The 20943-nt window shown below is 35.6% G+C and overlaps 1 protein-coding gene across 2 annotated transcripts in view; it reads left to right on the top strand.

The window, feature by feature from the left end:
• Positions 1-20211, top strand: part of ATAD2B (ATPase family AAA domain containing 2B) — a 71837-nt gene extending 51626 nt beyond the window's left edge. For both annotated transcript variants that reach the window (XM_026710328.2, XM_026710327.2), the window contains exons 22-28: positions 3255-3414; positions 5113-5235; positions 10070-10207; positions 13162-13845; positions 14565-14668; positions 15682-15810; positions 16937-20211. In XM_026710328.2, the coding sequence (XP_026566113.2) occupies positions 3255-3414; positions 5113-5235; positions 10070-10207; positions 13162-13845; positions 14565-14668; positions 15682-15810; positions 16937-16978 (1380 nt within the window). In that variant the 3' untranslated portion in view covers positions 16979-20211. The remainder of the gene's footprint in view (positions 1-3254; positions 3415-5112; positions 5236-10069; positions 10208-13161; positions 13846-14564; positions 14669-15681; positions 15811-16936) is intronic.
• The last annotated feature ends 732 nt before the right edge of the window (positions 20212-20943 follow it).

The following is a 20943-nucleotide window of genomic DNA, read 5'->3' as shown; positions in this document are numbered from 1 at the left end:
TGTCATTGCCCAGAAGATCATTGGTTGCCCTCTCCCCTCTTTGGAAGAGCTTTATAGCTCCTGCTGCCTTAAGAAAGTTCAAAATATTCTCAAAGATACATCTCATCCTGGGCAACCCTTTTTTTTTGAACTATTACCATCTGGCAGACGGTAAAGAATAATAAAAACAAGGACAAATAGGCTGAAAAACAGCTTCTATCCCAGGGCAGTAGCTCTGTTGAATTCTACTGAATAGAAGTATTGGTGTGGTGTCGGGGGGTTTCGGTCAATGTGTGAAGGGTGAAGGATGTGTGTGTTTATTTTCATGGTCATGGTCATGATGTACACTGAAGATGGTGTTTGATATCGTTGTACGAGGTACAGTGACAATACACTAAACTAAACTAAACATCATCAAAAGTACACCATACCCCCAGTTGAAGCATGGTGGTGGCAACATAATGCTTGGGGCTGCTTTTCTTCAGCTGGAATTGGGGCTTTTGTCAAGATAGAGGGAATGATGGACAGTTCCAAATATTAGTCAATTTTAGCACAAAGCCTCCAGGCCTCTGCTAAAATGTTAAAGATGAAGAGGAATTTCACCTTTCAACAAAACAACAAACCTAAGCGTTCTTTCAAATCAACAAAAGAATGGCTTCACCAAAATCTCAACATTTTGGAATGACCCAGTGGGAGGCCAGACATGAATCTAATTGAAAATCTGTGGGGTGACATGAAGAGTGCTGTGCACAACAGATGTCCCAGTAATCTGACAAATTTGGAGCACTTTTGCAAGGAGAAGAAAGGGCAAAGATTCCCAAGGCAAGATATGCCATGCTGATAGGCTCCTATCCCAAAAGACTGAATGTTGTCATAAAATCAAAAAGTGCTTTAGTTTAAGGGTGTGCATACTCATGAAACCATGTTATTGGACATCTTTATTATTTTTCTGGCTTAAAAGGTTTGAGTTTGTTTTTCAATTTTAATTGTACAACTTACGTTACATTAAAAATGGGGCGAAAAATAGGGGCCCTGATTATACAGTGGTTAGAATACATTACAGGCTAATTCAGTCCAGAGTTTGGAGTTTGATCTTGATGGGTCAAGGTTGACTCAGCCTTCCATCCTTCCAAGGTTGGTAAAATGAGGATCCAGATTGTTCGTGGCAATATGCTGATATTTTAAACCACCCAGAGAGTGCCGTAAAGCAGGTGACCCCCAACCCCTGGGCTGCAGCCTGTTTGCGCACTTGTATAAAATGGTTCCCATCTCCTTACTCCTGCCAGGCTGCAAACCATAAAAGTTGGGGACCGCTATTATAAAGCAATATGGGGTGGTATATAAGTATAACTGCTATTGCTATCCTGGTCTGGGTTTTTTTTTTAACATCTCAGAATCCTGGCATTTTAACAGAGGTATGTATACGTACTAATTTATTTTAATTGACAGTTTATAATGGCAATTGGGAGAATATCAGTGCTGAAATCAGGATGAGCAAGAAGCAGTATTGTAAAAACAAAAATTTACACTAAAAAACAGACTTTTCAGGCTGAAAAGGAATGGATGCCAGAGTTTATTATTTTTTAAAATCCAGAATTCCATTGCTATATTTTCCAGCTCTCTACTTAAAAATGCACGTCTTTTAGTTTGGTGAGTGAGGTTAGAATGACTCATTCTAGAGTGCCTTGGGTTAAAGATTTTGCTTTTGAACCCATCTGGCTCTTTAAGAGTCATTTAGAAGGAATAAACAAGTCCTGAGGTTTGAAACTGTGATTGGTGGGTCATTCTGTCCTCTCCACTTGGTGAGGATGGAATTTCTTTCATACAATGCACTGACCGTCGGAGATATTTTAAGCAGTGAGCCTTCTTGCTTTAATGGCTTCAAAATCTCAGTCTGATGTCATAAAAAGAAACGGTAGCATTTTAAAGAATGGTGTATGTTTAAAGGGTGAAATTATTTTGATTAGTAATCATAAAGGGGTTAGTAACAAATGTGTCATAAATCATAATAGGAATGAATCATTAAAGTATTCCGTTATATACTGCTGCATATGTTGAGTCTGATCCAATTTAGGAAATCTTTTTCTTTTGAATATTATATAACCAAGAGAAAAAATAAATAAAAAGAGTTCAACATAATAAACTTTGCATTAAAATCCATTCCTGGCATATTATTGACATTTTAAGATTAACTATTGCAAATTTGTCTTCCGTTACACAAGACATTTAATTTTTTTCTCCTTTTCAAAACTAAGTAAAATTTGGCCCAGATTTGTTAATATGTAATTTTCTTTTGAGAGAATGGAATAAATGGATTAAATTAAGAAGGCATTTTCCCAAGTTAGATTTCTTGTTTTGTTTGTGCTATAGTTTGGTATTTTGCTTGAGTTTCTTGCATGTTGTGTGCTTTAGATTCTACATCCTTTGAATACTTCTGCACATTAAAAATTTTAATTATGAATATTTCAGTTTGTAATTCCTACACGGCCTCAAATATAGGATCTGCATAGCCCTGTAATAATTGATTTTACAGCTTTTTTAAAATAAGAGAAATTATCTCCTTTCCTTTCTTTTTCTTTCCTTTTCTTCACTAATATTTTTAGAGTTATTTAAGTTACATATTGGATTAATACTTTGGACACATTACTTCTAAGCAGGCATTATATTTTAAGAATGTTTCTACTGATTCAGTGTAACTGAGCAACCATATCTGATGCTTGTGCAGAGATCCACAAATGTTGACCTAATTCTCCTGCCCCCAAATTAGAGTATATAGTAATATGGATGGCCAACATAAAAAGATCTGTCACGAGTAATATAGGTGAAATTTCACTTTTTTCCTAATTGTATAGCATAGCTTTGCCCAAAATATGTAATCTCTATTTAGACTTTTCAACACTCGTGGTTCCGTTTTTAACTGGTAATGTAAAAACTTGCTAGGTCTTCTAAATACCATAGAAATATATGTGAATGGGCTTCTTTAATATTTGTTTGAAGCCTTTTATTCATACACTGTATTTAAAATGAATTTTTTTAAATTACTTGTTTTATACAAAACAAGATGACTTTGGTACAAGGAAATGTTAAAATTGTGCTGAAACCTCAGAGTAAATTAATTTCAGAGTGAACGGAGCAGGATAATATATTGATTATATCAATGCTAGTTGTAGCCTTGATTGTTCATGTGTTTTGAATGAAACATTCTGAAAATGTAAATAAGTTGTCGAATATAAGAGTTATGATAAATCTGTGTCGCTCTTGCATTTTTATTATAGGTTTCAGATTATCTTGAAGTGATCAAAGAACCAATGGATCTTTCTACAATAATAAGTAAAATTGATAAACACAACTATTTAAGTGTAAAGGATTTTCTAGTAGATATAGATCTCATCTGCAGCAATGCTTTGGAATATAATCCTGACAAAGATCCTGGAGGTAAGAAAATATTATTTCAACTTTTACTTAAATATGAAAGAATATTTAACTGTAAAGCAATTTCAGCTTAAATATCTGTGTAAATGGCTTCCTATTGATATAAATTGTTTGAAAGTTAGTTTTGCCAGAAGTGTGTATTTGATGGTGTTAAAGGATGGAAGCTGTTCTAAATAAGGTTACCTTTTGCAATTGACTGATGGTGATTTTCTCAATGTGGAGGGTGTTCAAGTGGTGCTTCAGACATTTTGGAATTATATCCAAAGCACCTATTATTATTATCTTCGTTTCTTTTGCCAGAGTCTTTCTACTTCTATTTGCAGGTCTTTGTATTTTGTTATTTTCTCCAGTTGTTTCCTGTTAGTTTGTTATAATTAGATACTTATGTATTGTGTAAAGGTCCTCAAAAAAATTCATGGTCACATAAATGGCCAATATCACCAGAGACAGATACTATAGTGATCTCTGTGTTACCAGTTCTTTCATCCAAATCTTTTCAAGAGTGTATAACGTTTCCTGCCCGTTGGGAAGAATTCTGATGATTTAATAGCTTCAAGGGGAAGAGAAAAATTAATTGCATAAATAAGTATCATTTAAAGTTAATTGCCTATAAAATAAATTACCTACTTTTAAAAATTGATTGATTCCTGTCTAGATATGCCATTTGGTCTTCTTTTCCCACACAGAAACACATTACCACATACACATTACAAATATACATCCAGTATCCTTTCAGAAGAAACAGACAAACAGAAAAAAGTAAGGCTAGCAATGGGGGAGAAGTGCTGCGGGGAGGGGAAGAAAGAGAAAAAGACGGGAGAAGACCAGAATAGATGTGAGGGTAGGAAAAAGCATGAAATGACAGACGAATAGTAATAAGGTTAAATTCACCAGGCCAACTGTTAGTTGCACGCAACAACTGATTGTTAGGCTATGACAACCCCCAAAACAGCAACAATGACGAACGCCATCTCGGGGTTGCCATACCTGGGGAGGGAGGCACAGAAGGTGGGTGGTGGCTAATGAAGCTTCAGATCTTCGGCCCTTCAGTTGCGAGCAGCAAGTGGCAAGCTGAACCGGAGCAGAGCCGATGGGCAACTGATCCCGCGTGCCTATAAGCAACTGATCGAGGCTGCCTGCAGCTGGCTGACAAACATCTGATTGCCTTGCCAGATGTTCAGCTGCTCCAGCAGAGAAAGGGCAATGTTCCAGCCTTCATAGGGCCCTAGGAGTCAGAAGCTTCCAGCGCTAACTTTTTTCCTTTTGAACTGAATTCACTGCGTGCCGAGATTCCAGTGAAATAAACCATTGGGAAATCACAGCGAGTGGCATCTTGCTTTGGTTTTCGTCTGGAGCTCGGACCATTGAGAGGCTAATTTTCAGACGCATCATTCATTTTCTGCTTTGGTTTTGCAGCCAGTGATGCATCCTGTTCATTTTCTGTTTTTCTTCTATTATGTGGGGGAAAAAACTTATGTTGTCTTTCTATTTACATTCTATTTACTATTTGACTCATGCTGGAATATGATTTCTTTGTCCTCTGTTAATTGCAGTTTGATGTAAATAAGTCATTTTTTTCCTATGGTACTTCTATATACCTATACCTCCCAGGGCAAAAATGAGTAGAAATCTGAAAATCAACAAAAAATGTCTTTGTGGTGCATTATGATACTATAAAGTTATATTATACTCATTTTATAGATAAAATTATTAGACACAGAGCCTGTACTCTGAAGGATACGGCACATGCGATCATTGCTGCTGAGCTGGATCCAGAATTCAACAAAATGTGTGAAGAAATTAAGGAAGCAAGAAAAAAACGAGGTATTATAATCCTGGTTTTATTCTGTATTATTGCTGTGGTAGGGAAAATGTATAAATGTAATTGAATTCTTGATAGACTGTCTCTAATGAGCCTATTGTCAGAAGAATTTTTGAACTGTATTGTTTTTTAATTTACATTATTTTGATTTGGAGAGTGGACCCTTTAAGTCCAGTTTGTAAATTTAATGCTGTTTGTATGATCCCCAGTTCTCAGTTGTTAGAGAAATATTCATTGGACACCCATTATAAGAAAAGTTTATATGCACAACAATGTGTATTATTCATCCTTCTCTATAGTTCCTTCCTTTGAAAAAGGACACATAGATTCCAGTGAGCTGAAGTCATCAGACAGAATATTTGTAGTACTAATTATTTGTAATAAAACTTGATGAGGTTTGTTCAAGTCGCTGCTGGAAGACTAAGCAAATTAATAATCATGCTTATTTTAGATGCTACCTTAAATAATGGTTTTAGAATACACGAATCAACTTGTTAAGTTGAATATTTAAATTCAAATAACTCCCAACATGCAGGGAAAAAATCAATTTGTCTCAGGAAATGCTATTTAGAAAACACAAAAATGAGATGTATCTTTTTGGAATAAGAAATCTGAAGACTGCTGCGGCACTGTACCAAACTCAAGCATTTCAGTAGAGTGTTCTTCTTTTTTTTTTATGTTTGTAGGCATTTTTGCAGTTTTATACATTTGTTCCACAGATGCTTTTAACAATAGATCCAGTTTAAAAATAGATTTTTAGCTTCTTCCTAAGTGGCTTTTGCAAGACCAATTATAATTATATCTGTTTAACTTTAATATTTGAATAGATAATGGTAACCTTTAGCTTTTTCTGCAATCCCGGGCATTGATAGCCATGAATGCATTTATCTGATCAGGTCAGCTGGCTACTGCCCTCCCCTCCATGGACCTTCCCAATGACTGTTCCTTTTTGAAGCATAGTGTGTTCTCTGCCCTTTCTGCCTCCACTAATCAGAGAGGCAAACACAAAATAATCCAAAGCTTGTTTTAGTTTTGTTCCTTTGGTTCACAGCAGGTAGCAGCTACAGGCAAACGGCATAGTAATTGTTACACAAGCTAGGCTGCGGGAAGAGGCTCAAAGAATTTTAAAATGAGCTAGCAATGGCCATGGAGGGGTTATAAGAGAAGAGGAGAGCGGTGAGGTCGGTCTCATTCATTATTGAATATAAGTCAGGTTTGTTGTATCAACTGAACAACATTTTAACCTTAGGCCATTTAACATACCATGGGATAATATCCAAGATCCTTCAGCAGCATATGGTGGGTGGAATATATTTCTGCTACATCTTTTCCTATGTCCTCAGACACCTCTCCAAGGAAAAGTGAAACATTCAAAGTGAAGAGAGAGTATACTGTAATGGATAATTGCATGGAAGATGTTCTATGAAGGAATCACAAAAGTGCTTCTTATTTCTTTTTAGTACACAATCTTTTACTCTCAGTTCACGGAGCTGTACGCTCCATTCTCTTCATCACAGATCCCTGCTACATGGGGTCACTGCAAGAAGCATGGAACAAAAGAATACATTTCTGTTTTTCTTCTGCTCGTAGATATTGAATCCTATCTAATAGCTGCCTATTAACAGTTTGCCATATTTAATTAATTACAAATAGTATATATTTGTAAACATTCTCGCTGTTTTCTGTGACACAGGCATTGTAAAATCTCTTATTTTCGCAGGAGAACAGGGATCATTTTATTTTAGAAAGAACACTGGAAGCATTTTATAACGATCATAATCAGTTTATAAAGTTTTATAAACTTTATGATCATCCATATAAGTGTTTGAATTTTTAGGTAGAGTACTGAATAATAGTATAATTAATGCGGTATCATCAAGGTTATTACTCTGAAATTATCAGAACATTTTTAGGGTTATATGTATGACAAAATCCTGCTTCTAACGATGCCTATGTATGCGAAGTGAAGGAGATGTAGATAGTCCTTGACTTACGGCAATTTGTCCAGCAACTGTTCAGAGTTACAGCAGGCCTGAGTGAAGGGATTATGACCAGTCTCTGACATTACAGTTGTTGCAGCACCCCAGCTGTCACGTGGCCAAAATTCAGGTATTTGCAGCCTGCCTATACTTCTGATTCAGGAACACTTCAAATATCCCTACCTGCCTCTCATCTTCCCCATTTATGCCCTTTTGCCCCTCCCCTCCCCCCAGGCCAAGCACTCTGCGGTCCTGATGCCCTACTGACTTTTGCCATCTTCTTGCTTCCACCGTTGACTGAACTGTTACATTTTTAACCCCTTCCAAAAGGGCCTGAGGGCTAGTTTTCTGTTCATCTTTTTACAGCTAACCTTTTTCAGAACTTCAACAAATTTCTTTTGTTTATGTAATAAGTAAATTTTGTTCATTTGTTTGCCACCTCTAATAAAGTTGTTCCACACTTAACAGAGCCTTGTGTATATCCAATAAAAAAGTTATCCATGTCATTTTCCTGATTCAGTGATTATTCAGTGCACCTCCTTTAATGAAATAAGTAATCAATCAGTTCCATTTGTATGCCCATTTCTTTCTCCATATCTTTCTCCTTTTTTATCATATTTAAATCCCTCTTCAGAATAATTTCAAAATTACCAATTGCAGCTTGTTCTAATCACTTCATTAGAACATAGTCTGTTTTATCAAAACATTCAGCAGACCAGTATTCAAAAACTTACACTATGCTCTATTCTTTTCTTGATTCTCTAGCTCCCTCTAGGGTCCAAACATCAAGATACTCTTTTCATAGAAAGACCCCAAAACAATAATCATTTCCCATGGGAAAATTTCTTCTAATAAATTCAAAACTATAATTCCAAATCCATTTGGAACCCTTAATCCTCTATTAGCTTTCTAAAATGCTTATTCCAAGCACCCTTTTGCATTACAAGTGTGCGTTTGATGGAATCCCAGTTCTTGGACTCTTATATAAGCCAACTGCAAAATGGCAGTTCCTGTGGTCTATTCACAAGGACTTGCTGGGACATCTCTCTTTCCTCCAGAGAGATTTTGCCAGCCTGGATCCAGCCTCCCATTGCAATTCTTCTCATAAATGTGATCCAATTATCACATGACTGCTGTGGCAGTCGCAGGAAGTCGTTTTCTATAAATCTTCCTCTTCCTATCCTGAGTGCAGGGTTTCAGATTTTTGCTCAGCCATAATTTCTTATCAGTAATCTGAGCATGTTTCTCATCGCTCTTGATTGACACTCCCTAAAATTGTAGTAGCAATCCTCCTGAGATGGAGGTAATGGTGAGAAAAGAGCTATAAAACACTCTGCAAGCCATTGAAGCTACAGGAGTCATAATTAAAATGTGTACTGTCTTTTACTGGAGCTGTAATGGTGTTTTATTGACAAATAATCTACAAAAAAGCACCTGGGTACAACCTTTGCCAAAACATTAAATAACAGTATATATGGTGTAAGAAAAAAACATTGAATTGGATGTACATTAAATTAAGGTCTGTTGAAATCAGAGGAATTTAAATTAGTCATGATTTACTTGTCCTATTGATTTTTAAGGATTAAAGCATAATTAATTCACTTCCTGGAGAAGCTAAACAACTTGGAGCACAATTTATTGTCAAAGTGAAATAGTATTTTAACAAGTAGCATAGTTCTGTCCCTTTTTCTTTGTAAACGAGCATTAACACCTTTCATAGAACTTACTCATAGGACTTTAGGATTACAGCACAGAAATTAAGTTACAAATCATGCTAGAACCAAACGTTTACTCTTGAATGATTGGATTATTTTATACAAACTATCCCATTCTAAGTTTAATCCTCGTGTCCAATATGGGGTTAATATTTTATCCTTGGCATTGTAGAGTGGATTACAGCACAATTATAGGATGAAGAGAGGTATGTTGAGAGAGCCATGGAGTGTTGTTGGGCAAAGCCCAGGATAGCTTTTCTATTGTTGCCTTTACCCTGTGGAACATCATTCCCATTGAGGTGCGGTTGACCCCAAGCCTCCTTGCCTCCAAAATGGTTTTTGTCAGCTAGTTTGAGAATCCCTGATAGGAATCCGGAGCCTGCTAGGTGAGTGACTATAGGAGGGTTAAGGCAATATACTCTCTGTATGTTTGGCTGCCATGTTTTTGCATGCCAACCAGCCAATCACCTGACCACTCTTAGGATATTAAACTTTGTGTATAAGCCAAATGAATGTTCCTTAAAACAGTTTTTAGATAGGTTTGAAGCTCTATGTCTGATGCAGAGATGGTATTCAGCAGGATCTGACCAGTTCTGAAGAACCAGTAGCGGAAATTTTGAGTAGTTTAGAGAACTGGTAGCAGAAATTTTGAGTAGTTTGGAATACCACCTCTGACTGGCCCCACCCCACCTATTCTGTGTCTCCAAGTCCCAGCTGATCGGCTGGGTCTTCTTTTGTTGCCCTGCACAGGAGAACAGAGCTGGAAAGCAGGTTAGTGGGGTGGGGGGGGAAAATGGGATTTTCCCCCAGGAACCTTCCCCCAGGAGTGGGGAGGAATGGGGATTTTGCAGTATCCTTCCCCTGCCACGCCCACCAATCCATGTCACTCCCACCAAGGCACACCCACAGAACCAGTAGTAAAAGATATTGAATCCCACCACTGGTCTGATGCTTGTGTTTGTTGGAGAAAAGTAAAAGTTTCTTGATGTAAATATTTTGTGTAAATCTGTGTTAAGGTAAACACAGTTAACTGTTGTGTAATTTTTAATATAGTAATCCAGCAGATTTCCAAAACTTGGCTGGTTAATGCTGCTCGGATTATTGAAATGTGTTTACCTTCTGTGTTTACTTTCTGTGCACAGGCTTATCAGTTGTAACAGAGCAAACAAATGCTTATAGTTCCACTGTGCAGAAAACAGAAAACAGAGCTGAAGACGCATTCCTGAACCGGCAAAAAAATGCAATGACAGTGTGGCACAATTCTGCAAACAAATGTGCATGTGAGTATTTCAGATTATTTTGTGTGACCAGAAGACCATCTGAGGATATCACGTGAAAAGACTCTTTGTTCTTTCTTCCTCCTCCTTTTTCACCACCATTTCAGTCACTACCTCTTCTTAGATTGTTTTGGCAGTGAAAACAGTTTTATTAGCCTTTTAAAAACTTAATTGGATATACTGTTCTCATATATGTGGAAGAGATCAACTTTCAACCATATGAACACATTAAAAGAGATGAAAGAACTTTTACTTGGGAGGGTTTTGCTAGGACCAGTTTTGTACACTAGATTTTTAAAATATTAGTAGTATTATGACAGTTGCAGAGTTCTGGATTCGTGAGATCACAATTTGCAACTTTCTTTACCAGTAACAGCACATTTAAACATTGCAATAAGTTAATACATATGATCAAGAAATGAATCACCACATTGCAGAGAAATCAAGAACTTGAATGCGTCCTCTTCAGATGTTTTGTTCTATCAAATGTCTGTGGAAAGGCTTTTGAACATTCTTAGCTTTAGACATCTGAGTTCCTTTTGGATACCATAGGAAACTAAATTCCTATACTGTACCTGTTCATGCAAATCTGATATCATGTATTTGTTTCCTGTCTGTAATTATGAGTTTTTTTTAAAAAAAGTCTTGCTCAGGTTCTTGAGAACTAGGAAAATAAACAGGGAGGAGGGGGGAATTGGTCTCGTAAAAGCCCCAGGGTGCATTAGAATGTCATCATGGGAAGTAGATGATGTTTTTTCCATTGTTAGAGCTTATAGATAGAATTGCTCGAACTAAATGTATGAAGCCCAAAAGAAACTTTTGGAGTTTTAGTCTGAATTTTATAAAAAAAAAAAATTTGTGAAAAAGTAAAAAAAAAAATCCACCATTTTGTGACCAAATTTTAGCAGTATGAGGTAGGTGGAGTCTGAAGGTTGCTTGGGAAATGTAGGCTTTGAGGAAGAAACACTGTATGTTGTTTGCATGTTTTCATCTTTAAACAAAGAAATTCAAGATCTACTTATTTTCTCATTTAAATATGGAAATTGCAATGTGATTGGGTGGGAGGATGTGATTAATACAGGATTCAATCGGAGCTGATCACCACAACCAAAGGTTTATTCTTCCTAGCTTTCAGGCTCAAGCTGTAGCACATCGTCAGGGAACGCCTCTCTCTCTCCCGAATATTTGCACTGGGCTGTTCTGTGTGTTGTATTTGTTTGGTTCCTGGTTGTGGATGGCTTTTAGCTGCTGTTAATTGGAAGGTGGATGTCTGGCTATTAAGTCATTAATTGTTGCTTCCATGTGCCACAGCACAAGCTTCTCTCTCTCTCTGTCTCTCTCTCACACACACACAAGTTGCTAGTTTCCTTACTTATATTTAATTTTTAAAAATTGTATTTTCACTCAATACTGGGTGAAGTGCACATTATGAATTTTGGGAATTAAAACATATTTCAAATACAACTATACTAAATATAAATTTTACTTAGTTATAGAATCTAGATTGTTGCTTAACATTGCCAGTAGATGGTGTCAAAAGCACATTACTTTACATTTTCAATGATGCTGTTTAATTATTTAGCTCACTTGCTTGACTTTAGGTTGTATCTGATGTTGAATTTTGACTTGAACGTGTAAAATTGGTGAAACCTCATGGACAACTATTTTGCCTTAAGGCTTGAGACTTACCGTTGCCCAAATGCATTTTCAGAAATATCCTCTGTAAACAGTGTCCAATAGCCCATAAGACTTTCAGTCATATATAGACTGGCCCACTTGAAAGGACAAAGTTCTAAAAATGTGCTCCCAAAATATTAGAAATATGTGCCAACTTTTGTTTTTTTCCTTAACATTGCCAGCCCATTTTCACATCAGAAATGTAGTTCTTTCTTTTGTAGATGACAACTAATATTCTCAAGATACAGACTTATTTTGTCTTTCTTGTTTGGCCTGACAGAATGCACTTCAAGTCTTCTCTTTTGTTGCATTGCTTAAATTGCTAGTTCTGATTTTAATGAGAAGCTCTGGCTTATTGAAGAATATATAATTTACATATAGAAAGGTTTGGGTTCAGCTTCTCATATCTCATGGTAGAATGGGAGTTTCTTGTAATTCTGAAGAGGTAGCATGAAGATTATTGGTTTTAGAGAATTTCCTAATTGGACCGCCATGTGATAGTAGTCACAATTATACTTTTAGGAGATTCATTCTAATTTAAACTCTCAAATTCTGTAATATCTTTGAATCTTATTTTATAAATTAGAAATTGGTTTGGTTATTTGATCTCTGTTAATGGCTTCTTTTTCTCTGAAGAAAAGCTCTTTTAAGTTTCAAATTACTTCTCCACCCACATCTTAAAATTGAATTCTTAAATAGAATCATATAGATAGGATAATGCTTGTTCGTAAGATATCAGAAATTGAAAATGTTTCCTGTTTTGCTACATATAAAACATTGTTTTTCTGTTAAATTTATAAAAGTTTGTACTTGCTTTAAAACAGACACCATGGCTGTGAAGGTACTGAACTTTGACAATAATTAATCCATTTTTAATTTACATTTTTAATAATATTCTTTGATTTCTGCTTCGTGGATTGATTTTCAACACATAATTATTACAATTCTATTTTTAAAAAATATAAAAACTGCCTCCAACTTTGTTAATCCACCCTGCAGTAATGATCATTCTATTCGGGACAGCAGAATAAAATATTTCTATTCAGAAGTTTTCTGCAATATTTTACTTGGAGTAATGCATGTACAGGTTTTAAAAAAAAACATTTTTAGAATCAAAAGTACTTTGGATGACCTTAATATCACCATGGTAGATGGTATTTTAACATTACAATATTGACTTTATTAATACCTTATTCTTAGCTTAAAAAGCATAAATGTCAAACAAATATTTAAATATCTAATAATGAAGTTGATTAAATAATTGTCTTTTCATGATACAGTTCGATTGAGAAGGAAATCAAGACGACGTTCACAGTGGGGGAAGGGCATTATTAAAAAGAGAAAAGTGAATAATTTGAAAAAAGATGAAGATGATGCCAAATTTGCAGATGATGAAAATCCCGTGGACGATAACAAACTCCTGGAAAATGGGGAGCTTGAAGGAAGCATCGACTGCACTGAGGAGAACGGAGAGGAAACCGGAGATCTTTCTCTAACAAACGATGAGTCATCATGTGATGTCATGGATATACATGGAGAACAGAGACTTGATAATGGGACAGTCGGGAAAGAAAATAGCATTCCGTCTACAGAAGAGAGCTCCAATGAATCCTTGGTAGTAAATAACAAGGTTATGATCAATGTAGAAGGAGGCTCTAAGGAGGAGTTGGGTTCCCAGAGGGACCATCTAAATGGTGAGGCCTCTGAAGGCACACCTCTTCTACCATGTCAGTATGACAAATGTGAACCGTCAAATGTCAGTCTCATTGTTGATATGGGTACGCCCAAACAAGTGGTAACAACTGATGACCACCCTCCCCCAAAATCAGAGGCTTCAAATTATAGTCCAGAAGGAGAACATGTACTACAACAGTCTGGTAGTGAGATATCACAGTGCAGCAATAACGAAAAGAAATCACCAAGCACAGATATGGAAACTAAAGAAACGGAATCAGATAAAGAAGGTATATGAAATATATATTACTTTTTGGTCTTTTCCTCATCTCATAACTGAGGTAAATGCAGAATAGGATTTCAGAAATGATTTGAAAGAAGTGTTTTGCACAGAAGCCCGGAAAAAGGTGAGCACTTGAATTCTGCACACCGCTAGTACAAAATATTTTGCTTGTAATATGTATCTCTCTCTCTTGATTCAAATCATTTTTGACCAAGTTTATCTTGGCTTCAAGACACAGTGAAATTTCAAATCAACCTAGATTAAGCCTTTGCTTCTCAACTTCTGAGTTCATGCATCTATCCAGTTGACCAGATATTCTGAAGTTTTCATAAATTATATTAATTTATAATATTATTAATATTTATATATTAGGAAAAACCTCAGAATATCTTGTTAACTTGATAGATGCATGAATTCAGAAGAAGTTGGGAAGGAAAGGCTTAATCAAGGTTGATTTGAAATTTCATTGTAACCTCCCATTTCTACGAGAGGAATGCTATTTATAAAAACCACATTGTTACATTAGCCTTGATGATGAGTTGGAGACAGGAAACTGATGAAAAATAACTAAAAAGCCAGTTGTCATTGCTTCCACTTTATATATAAATAAGTTAGCAAGAACTGTATAAGTCTAAACATTTCCATTTAATAAATTTAGCTCCATTGCTTGGAATGCAATTGAAAACATCTTAGAATTATTGTAATCTTATCCATATTTATTTGCAGGTACATTGAAAAATAAGAAACTTCGTAAAATTGCTTTGACACAAGTTCCAGAAGAACAGTTAGATCCTATACCTCCTGTAGTTGTTGATCGTGTCAGACTAATGGTAAGGTTAACTGGATATACAGTCTTAAAACTTAATACCAACATTTTGTTCTTTCTCTTTTCTTTTTCCCAAGTATCTGTTATAAAATTAAAAATGTGTCCCCTTCTTTTTCACTATATAATAAATGTATTTCATAAGGTCAAGTTGGATCAAATTATTATAATTTAGCTCAACCAAAAAATGAAAAATCTCTTAATATATAGAATTTTGAAATAATTTTAATTGTAAATTTGAGTTTAAAAATTCAAAGATAAAAAATTATACAAAGAAAAATACAAAAAAGATGGAAGTGCAGAGAAAAGAACTATGGGTAAGGCAAGAAAAATATATAAAAGAAAAAAGGAAGAAGTATATAAATAAATCACTTCCCCCTTCATCAAGAGAAGTGCAAACAATTTCAGTAACTTATCTTCTCTAACATCTCTAACAATGTCTTCATTCCATACTTATGTATTCGCAATCAATAAAGCCTTACCATTTAATCTTAAATGGGCAAAAATCCATTAAGAACTACCAGAAATAACAATAACTATTTTAACTTTAAATCTAGTAAGTAAATTTCATAGTCCTTTCACTTACTTACACAATAACACAATTTTCTCTAAAAACACAAAGGAAATATTTTCTTCCCAAGTCTTATATCTATAAACAAATCTTTAAAGCATCATCATTCAAAGTTAATCAGAAAATATTCCATACCAGAGACAATTACCATACTGTAATTTAACCCCATCAAATAATGTCCCACAAATTATTTTTTATCACCTTCTCTTCATTTCCTTCCAGAAATTCCTTTGCAAATGTAACTTCAATTTTGATACCATAGTTTATCACTTTCTCTAAAAATGCAACAACAAAAATATCTTCTTCCCATATCTTATCTATAAACAAATCTTCAAAGCCTCATTGTTCAATCCTGCACATAGTTAACAATCACATAAAACAGTTATTAAGCAAAGTGTTACACTGCCTCCAAACTTAATGCTGAGCTTTTTCCAAACTTCTCTTCATAGAATTTACTCGATTTATTGGTTAAAAAAAGTGACAACTTGACAGTTGACCAGCTGGAGAGGCTATACTCTCTACTTAATCAGTGCATCTATCGGCATCGTAAAGATTATGACAAATCGCAACTTGTACAAGTAAGTTTGCAACCCTTTTTTTAGAACATGCTGTAAGGGATTCATCTGATCATCTTAAGTCAAGGCAAGCCCAGCTAGTTGTGTCTCAGGGAGTTTCTGCTAGCAGGAAAACAAATGTTATTTTAAAAGTGTTTAGACTACTTTGTTAAAAAATGTTTTGGTTTTTTTTTTTTCATATTCAATATTATTTATATTTTTTTAGCATAAGATAAGAACATGAGAGAAGTAAACATATGCACATTGCCCAAATAAATTATTTGCAAAACATAACCGGAATCCAATTCAGCTCTCCAGGCGATCGCATCTGGCGTTGCTTCGTGCAGTCCTTCTAGGGAACACACATTGTGGGCAATCATGCATAATATGTTTAATTGTTTGCATATCAGCATCACAATCACAACAAGAGGAATCATTCCAACCCCACTGATTAAGGGCAGAGGCACTTCTTCCAGTATTACACCTAATTCTATTCAATTTTGTCCAGAAATTGCTTGTATTGCATTAAATGTTATTTAAACACTTTGAGCTCTATTTGGAAAAGAAGAATCAAGATTTTAGCAATTGGTAGTTGTCAATTTTTTAATTTGGTAGTGAAAATGTTGTTACGGTATTGATTTTTGGAATGCTGTGCTAGAGCAAAATTGATTATTGAAAGATGGATCCATGATTGATTGATAACTGTCTACGTTTCCTAAGGTCAAATGGTATTGGTGTGATTTCTTAAGGTTAAACATGTATCTATGAAGTGATTTTGTGGAATAGAGTATTAAACAAATTAAAACATCCAATTACATCCTTCGTGAAATATATTCATGAGAAAGTTTATCTCAGTATTCTAAGAGTAAAATGTAAAGATTGTCACTTTCCTATTTAATTTATCATTTAAGGAGCACTAGACAAAGCCAGACAAAATGTCATTTTTATTAATGTTGGATGCTCTGGTTTAAGTAAAGTTTATCCAAATTATAGTGCAAATTGTCTCTGAGCTTTTGGCACTACTTTGAAGAGCATGGAAGTTCTTAGAACCCTAACAAGACTGAAGTCTCCTTCTTGAGACTTCTGTAGAGAAATGTTATTGTTTAACATTATTGATGGTGAATAATCCAATAATCTTGTTTCCTTCCAGGAAATGGAAAGAACAGTTGATATGTTTGAAACATTCCTGTGAACACATTTCTCCAAGTTGTGCAGGTTTGTCTTTTCATTGGCTGCTCAGGGGAGAGCAGCCTTCTGAGCCATTCGCTTTCCACTTGCACCAAGTATATGCAGAGCCTTGGTCTTAACATGCTCGCTCTTGGTCTCACGTTCTGTTATGAATTTGGTGCTATCGTCTCAGGTAACTGAAACCAGCCAGCCTACAAGAACCAAACAGAACTTCAAAATATTTGTATCTTGATATAAATAAAGAATATAATGCCACAACACAGAGATTTTTTTGGTGCTACAGAAACTGCTTTCATTTCTGCTGTCTACATGTGTTATCTTATGAGAAGTTTCAGGCAAAACGGAGCAGGCTGACAAAACACCCACAAACTGGATAGAGCAGATCTGATTATTTAAGTGGGCAATTTCCAAGATTTGTTTTTCTTTCTTTCTTTTTATTCTCTGAGGTAAAGGACAGAAGCCTGTTTTTAAAGCTGGCAGTGAAGAATTGTGGTACAAAGGAATTGACTTCGGTATACAATAATATGAAGATGAGGCTCTTTAGAGCTGCCTTCAATGTGCCTTTTTAGTCAGTGGTGATGGTGGAGAAGGAGGAGGAGGAGGAGGAGGAGGAAGTTATTAAAAAGTTGAGATTGTAGCCAATGACAGAGTTAGTTATTTTTAAAAGCCTGTGTTCCCAAAGAACAGATTCAGGTTCCTGCACTGTCAAATGGCAGCCAGTAGTATTTTTTAACATTTCTCTGTTGCTCTCCAGGTGATCCAAATTATGAAAATAAGTTTAATCTCATATTATCTTGAAATGATAAGATACATTCATTTCTAAAACAAATTTATACTCCTAAAAAAAAAGTCTCACTGTGGATATCTAAGATGGTTGTAGTTATGTGGGGTCCTTTTTTGTTGTTGTTGATGTTGCTCCATTTTATTTGTTTAAAGTCCTTAAAAACAGGTTTCTTTTTAAACTTCCATTAGTGTGGAAGTGAAGATTTGCTGGGTGGTCGTAGACAGGAAAGGCAAGTAGGTCCTGCAGTTCTTCATCTCCGTATGAATTAGACCAAACTGATTCACCCCAATTCATTTTGGGACAGTATTAAAGAGGAAATGACCAAGTAGCCTTAAAGGGTTAGTTCTTGAACCTCTGAATTCTGCCCCTGAATTATTGCCGTTCTCCAGAGCTCAGTGATAGTTGAATGTTTTCAGACACTTTTCCTGTTTTAGGAATTAAAGGAAGAGGACATTCCAGGCAGCCAACAATCTGCTACACTCAGATTTGTTTCACATCAACATGTAAAGATCAGCATGTTTCCGTGGCTTCTCTTGGTCTTAGTGTCATCTATAAACTAATATCCCTTTATAATATAAGCTGTAGTTGAGGGAGTACAGCCCCCCCGCCCCCAACATATGCAGTTCATTGTGTTTTGCTTCCAAGAAGCAAAAATGAAATCACTCAATGTTGGACTACTGCAGAGATGCTCAGCTACCTCAGCTTTTTTGTATTTCAGTTACCAACAGTGTTTACGGGAGATTGTAATCTGCCCTGCTGCCATTTACATGCTGAAGCTTAAGGTACTTGTCACCCCGTGTGCTGGCCGCAGCTGAGAATCCGGCCCTGGCTATCGGCTAGACCAGTAGTTCCTTCCCTTTTTTTTTTTTCTTTGCAAGTTGACATCCGAGCCTGGTCCTTCTAGCTGAGCTCCCCAGGCCAACCTCGCTCGCTCGCTCACTGGCTCCTGGGTCCCTGAGAGGCATTGAGGGGATGCTATTCTGAATGTGACTTCTGTAGAAATGCTGTATTTTTAGATGGGAAAGTGCGATTAAAATCAAAACGTTTTAAATTAGTACTTCGTTTTAGAAACTTGATTGGGGGGACTTTCTCATTTTTTTCTGTCAATATTTATTGCCATTATATCTGCTTAGGCCATTTCTCTGTCAGTCCATTAGCATTTTGTAATATGATGAGGATTGTTATAAAACTTTCAGAAATAAAATGTAGCAGATTTTTTGTAGCAAGTTTCTGGTAAAACAATTTTTTGCAAGTCTCAGGTTCTTGCAGCATTTTTTAAAGATATTGTAGTTCAACGATTCCTTAGTTCATGTAGCACTTGTGAGAAGAAAAACTGCATACATTTTTAACAGGTTGTTAAATTTGTACAAGTTTAAATCCTTTAAAATAGTTGTCAAATAATTTTCAAAAGGGTATCTTAAATTCAAGTCTGGCATTAAGAATGCTTCCGGTTTATCAGTTGAGGGGGAAAATATTTGTAGTTTTTAATGTTGATAAAAAGAAAAGTGAGGAACTGCCTCTAATTGTTATAGATTTTTGAGAAGAATTAGCTTCTATAAATGTGTTAGTGGGCAACATGAATAAAATTATATATCCATCCTTCTGGCTCCAAAACCACACTAACCATGTATTACTTTTCTTTATTAATAGCTTAGCAATTGTAAAGTTAAACCTGTTATTCTATTCATGTTGTCAGGTCACCTCTCTTTGTATTTTTGTTCTTGTTTTGCCACAGAGAATTGGCAATAAATTCAATTCCTGTATCTTGTTATGAATCACCAATGAGCTCCTGTGCAAGGCCACATCCTAGGCCAGGCGGAGGTTAAATTTCTGTGGGGATAATGATGAAACTGCTCTAAGATAACCATGGCTGTGGAGTTAATTGTGTTTGCAAGCTTGAATTTCAGCTGTGATTAATTTATGTTTTGTGTTTTCAGTCTTATTATTTGAGTTTTCTCATATGCCAATGTATTTATTACATTACTGGGTGATTGGTTTTGTTTTGTTTTGATTTTGCTAACAATTTACATTCCCATGTTTTATTTACATTTTTTTTCTTTTAGTTTTTGTTAAGTTGGAGGTCATATTTGGATATGTGCAGCAACTCATAATTCTCTCCCTTTTATATAAATTCAACATTAAGCTTGAATTGGAGCTTGTACCTGCTTTTTTCTGTATTGTACATTAGTTTACTTCAGAAGTGGGGATGTCTTTTGGGTTATTCATGTGTGTCTGTTTTTTTGATAAAATAAGATTTACTTCATCAGCTATAATAAATCTTGGATTCTATAAGTTGTATTCAGAGAATTGTGTTATGCTTTTTGCATCTTGATTTTATTTGCATTAGTTAAGTAAATTATTTAATTTTTTTAAAATTCTGGATATTTTGAACATATTACTGTAATTTGTAATATAACTGCTGTGAAATACTTGAATAAAGAGGACAAGTAAAACTCCTGAGTCTCTTGATTGTTTTGAATAATGGTTATGTTTTGAATGATGGTTATGTTTTCATTTTAGGTGTACATTGGTAGGTAGGTTCACTCAGGTTGGCTTTTGCTCTGGCAAAAGAAAACCCTCTTGTTAATGGGGGGCCATAGATCCAGCTTTAGGGTCTGTGGGTCACAAAGGTGGACTTAGATTCTTTCCTATTCCCTTCCCCAACTAGCTTGGGAAAAAGTACCTCCTACTGAGGCACATATCTTCTGAGCACTCCTTAGTTTTTGTAATTAAAGTTGCTCTAGTTTTATATCCTGATTTATTCCATTAGGAACAATTTTCACGCAGAGATTTCATTCATTCTTTCATTTATTCATTCATAAAATGTATTTACTGCCCATCTCATATCCAACAACTCTCGGCGCTTTACAACATAAAAACATTGAAAAACATTAAGATCATCCATTATGAAAACATAGCAAAGAGGAACATCAAACAATAAAAATCAAGGAGACAAAATGGTAAAGAAGGAAGCTGAGGGAGGGGGGGAAGGTGGTGTTGAATTTTAATTAGTCACCACCTCGAGTTTTGCGGCTCTTTCAAAACATCAGGAGGGTAGCAGCCCATCTCACCTCAGGGTGTAAGAGGTTCCAGTGGGCAGGAACCATGGCAGAGAAGGTTCTCCTGGAGCCTGCCAGTCAAAATTCTCTGACAGGAGCCACAATTTGCCCTCTAGGCCAAGGCAG

The sequence above is a fragment of the Pseudonaja textilis genome, chromosome 1 (assembly GCF_049901715.1).
Source record: "Pseudonaja textilis isolate UNSWEBS1 chromosome 1, rPseTex1.2, whole genome shotgun sequence".
Classification (NCBI taxonomy): Eukaryota; Metazoa; Chordata; class Lepidosauria; order Squamata; family Elapidae; genus Pseudonaja; species Pseudonaja textilis.
This window is presented reverse-complemented; position numbering and strand designations above follow the sequence as displayed.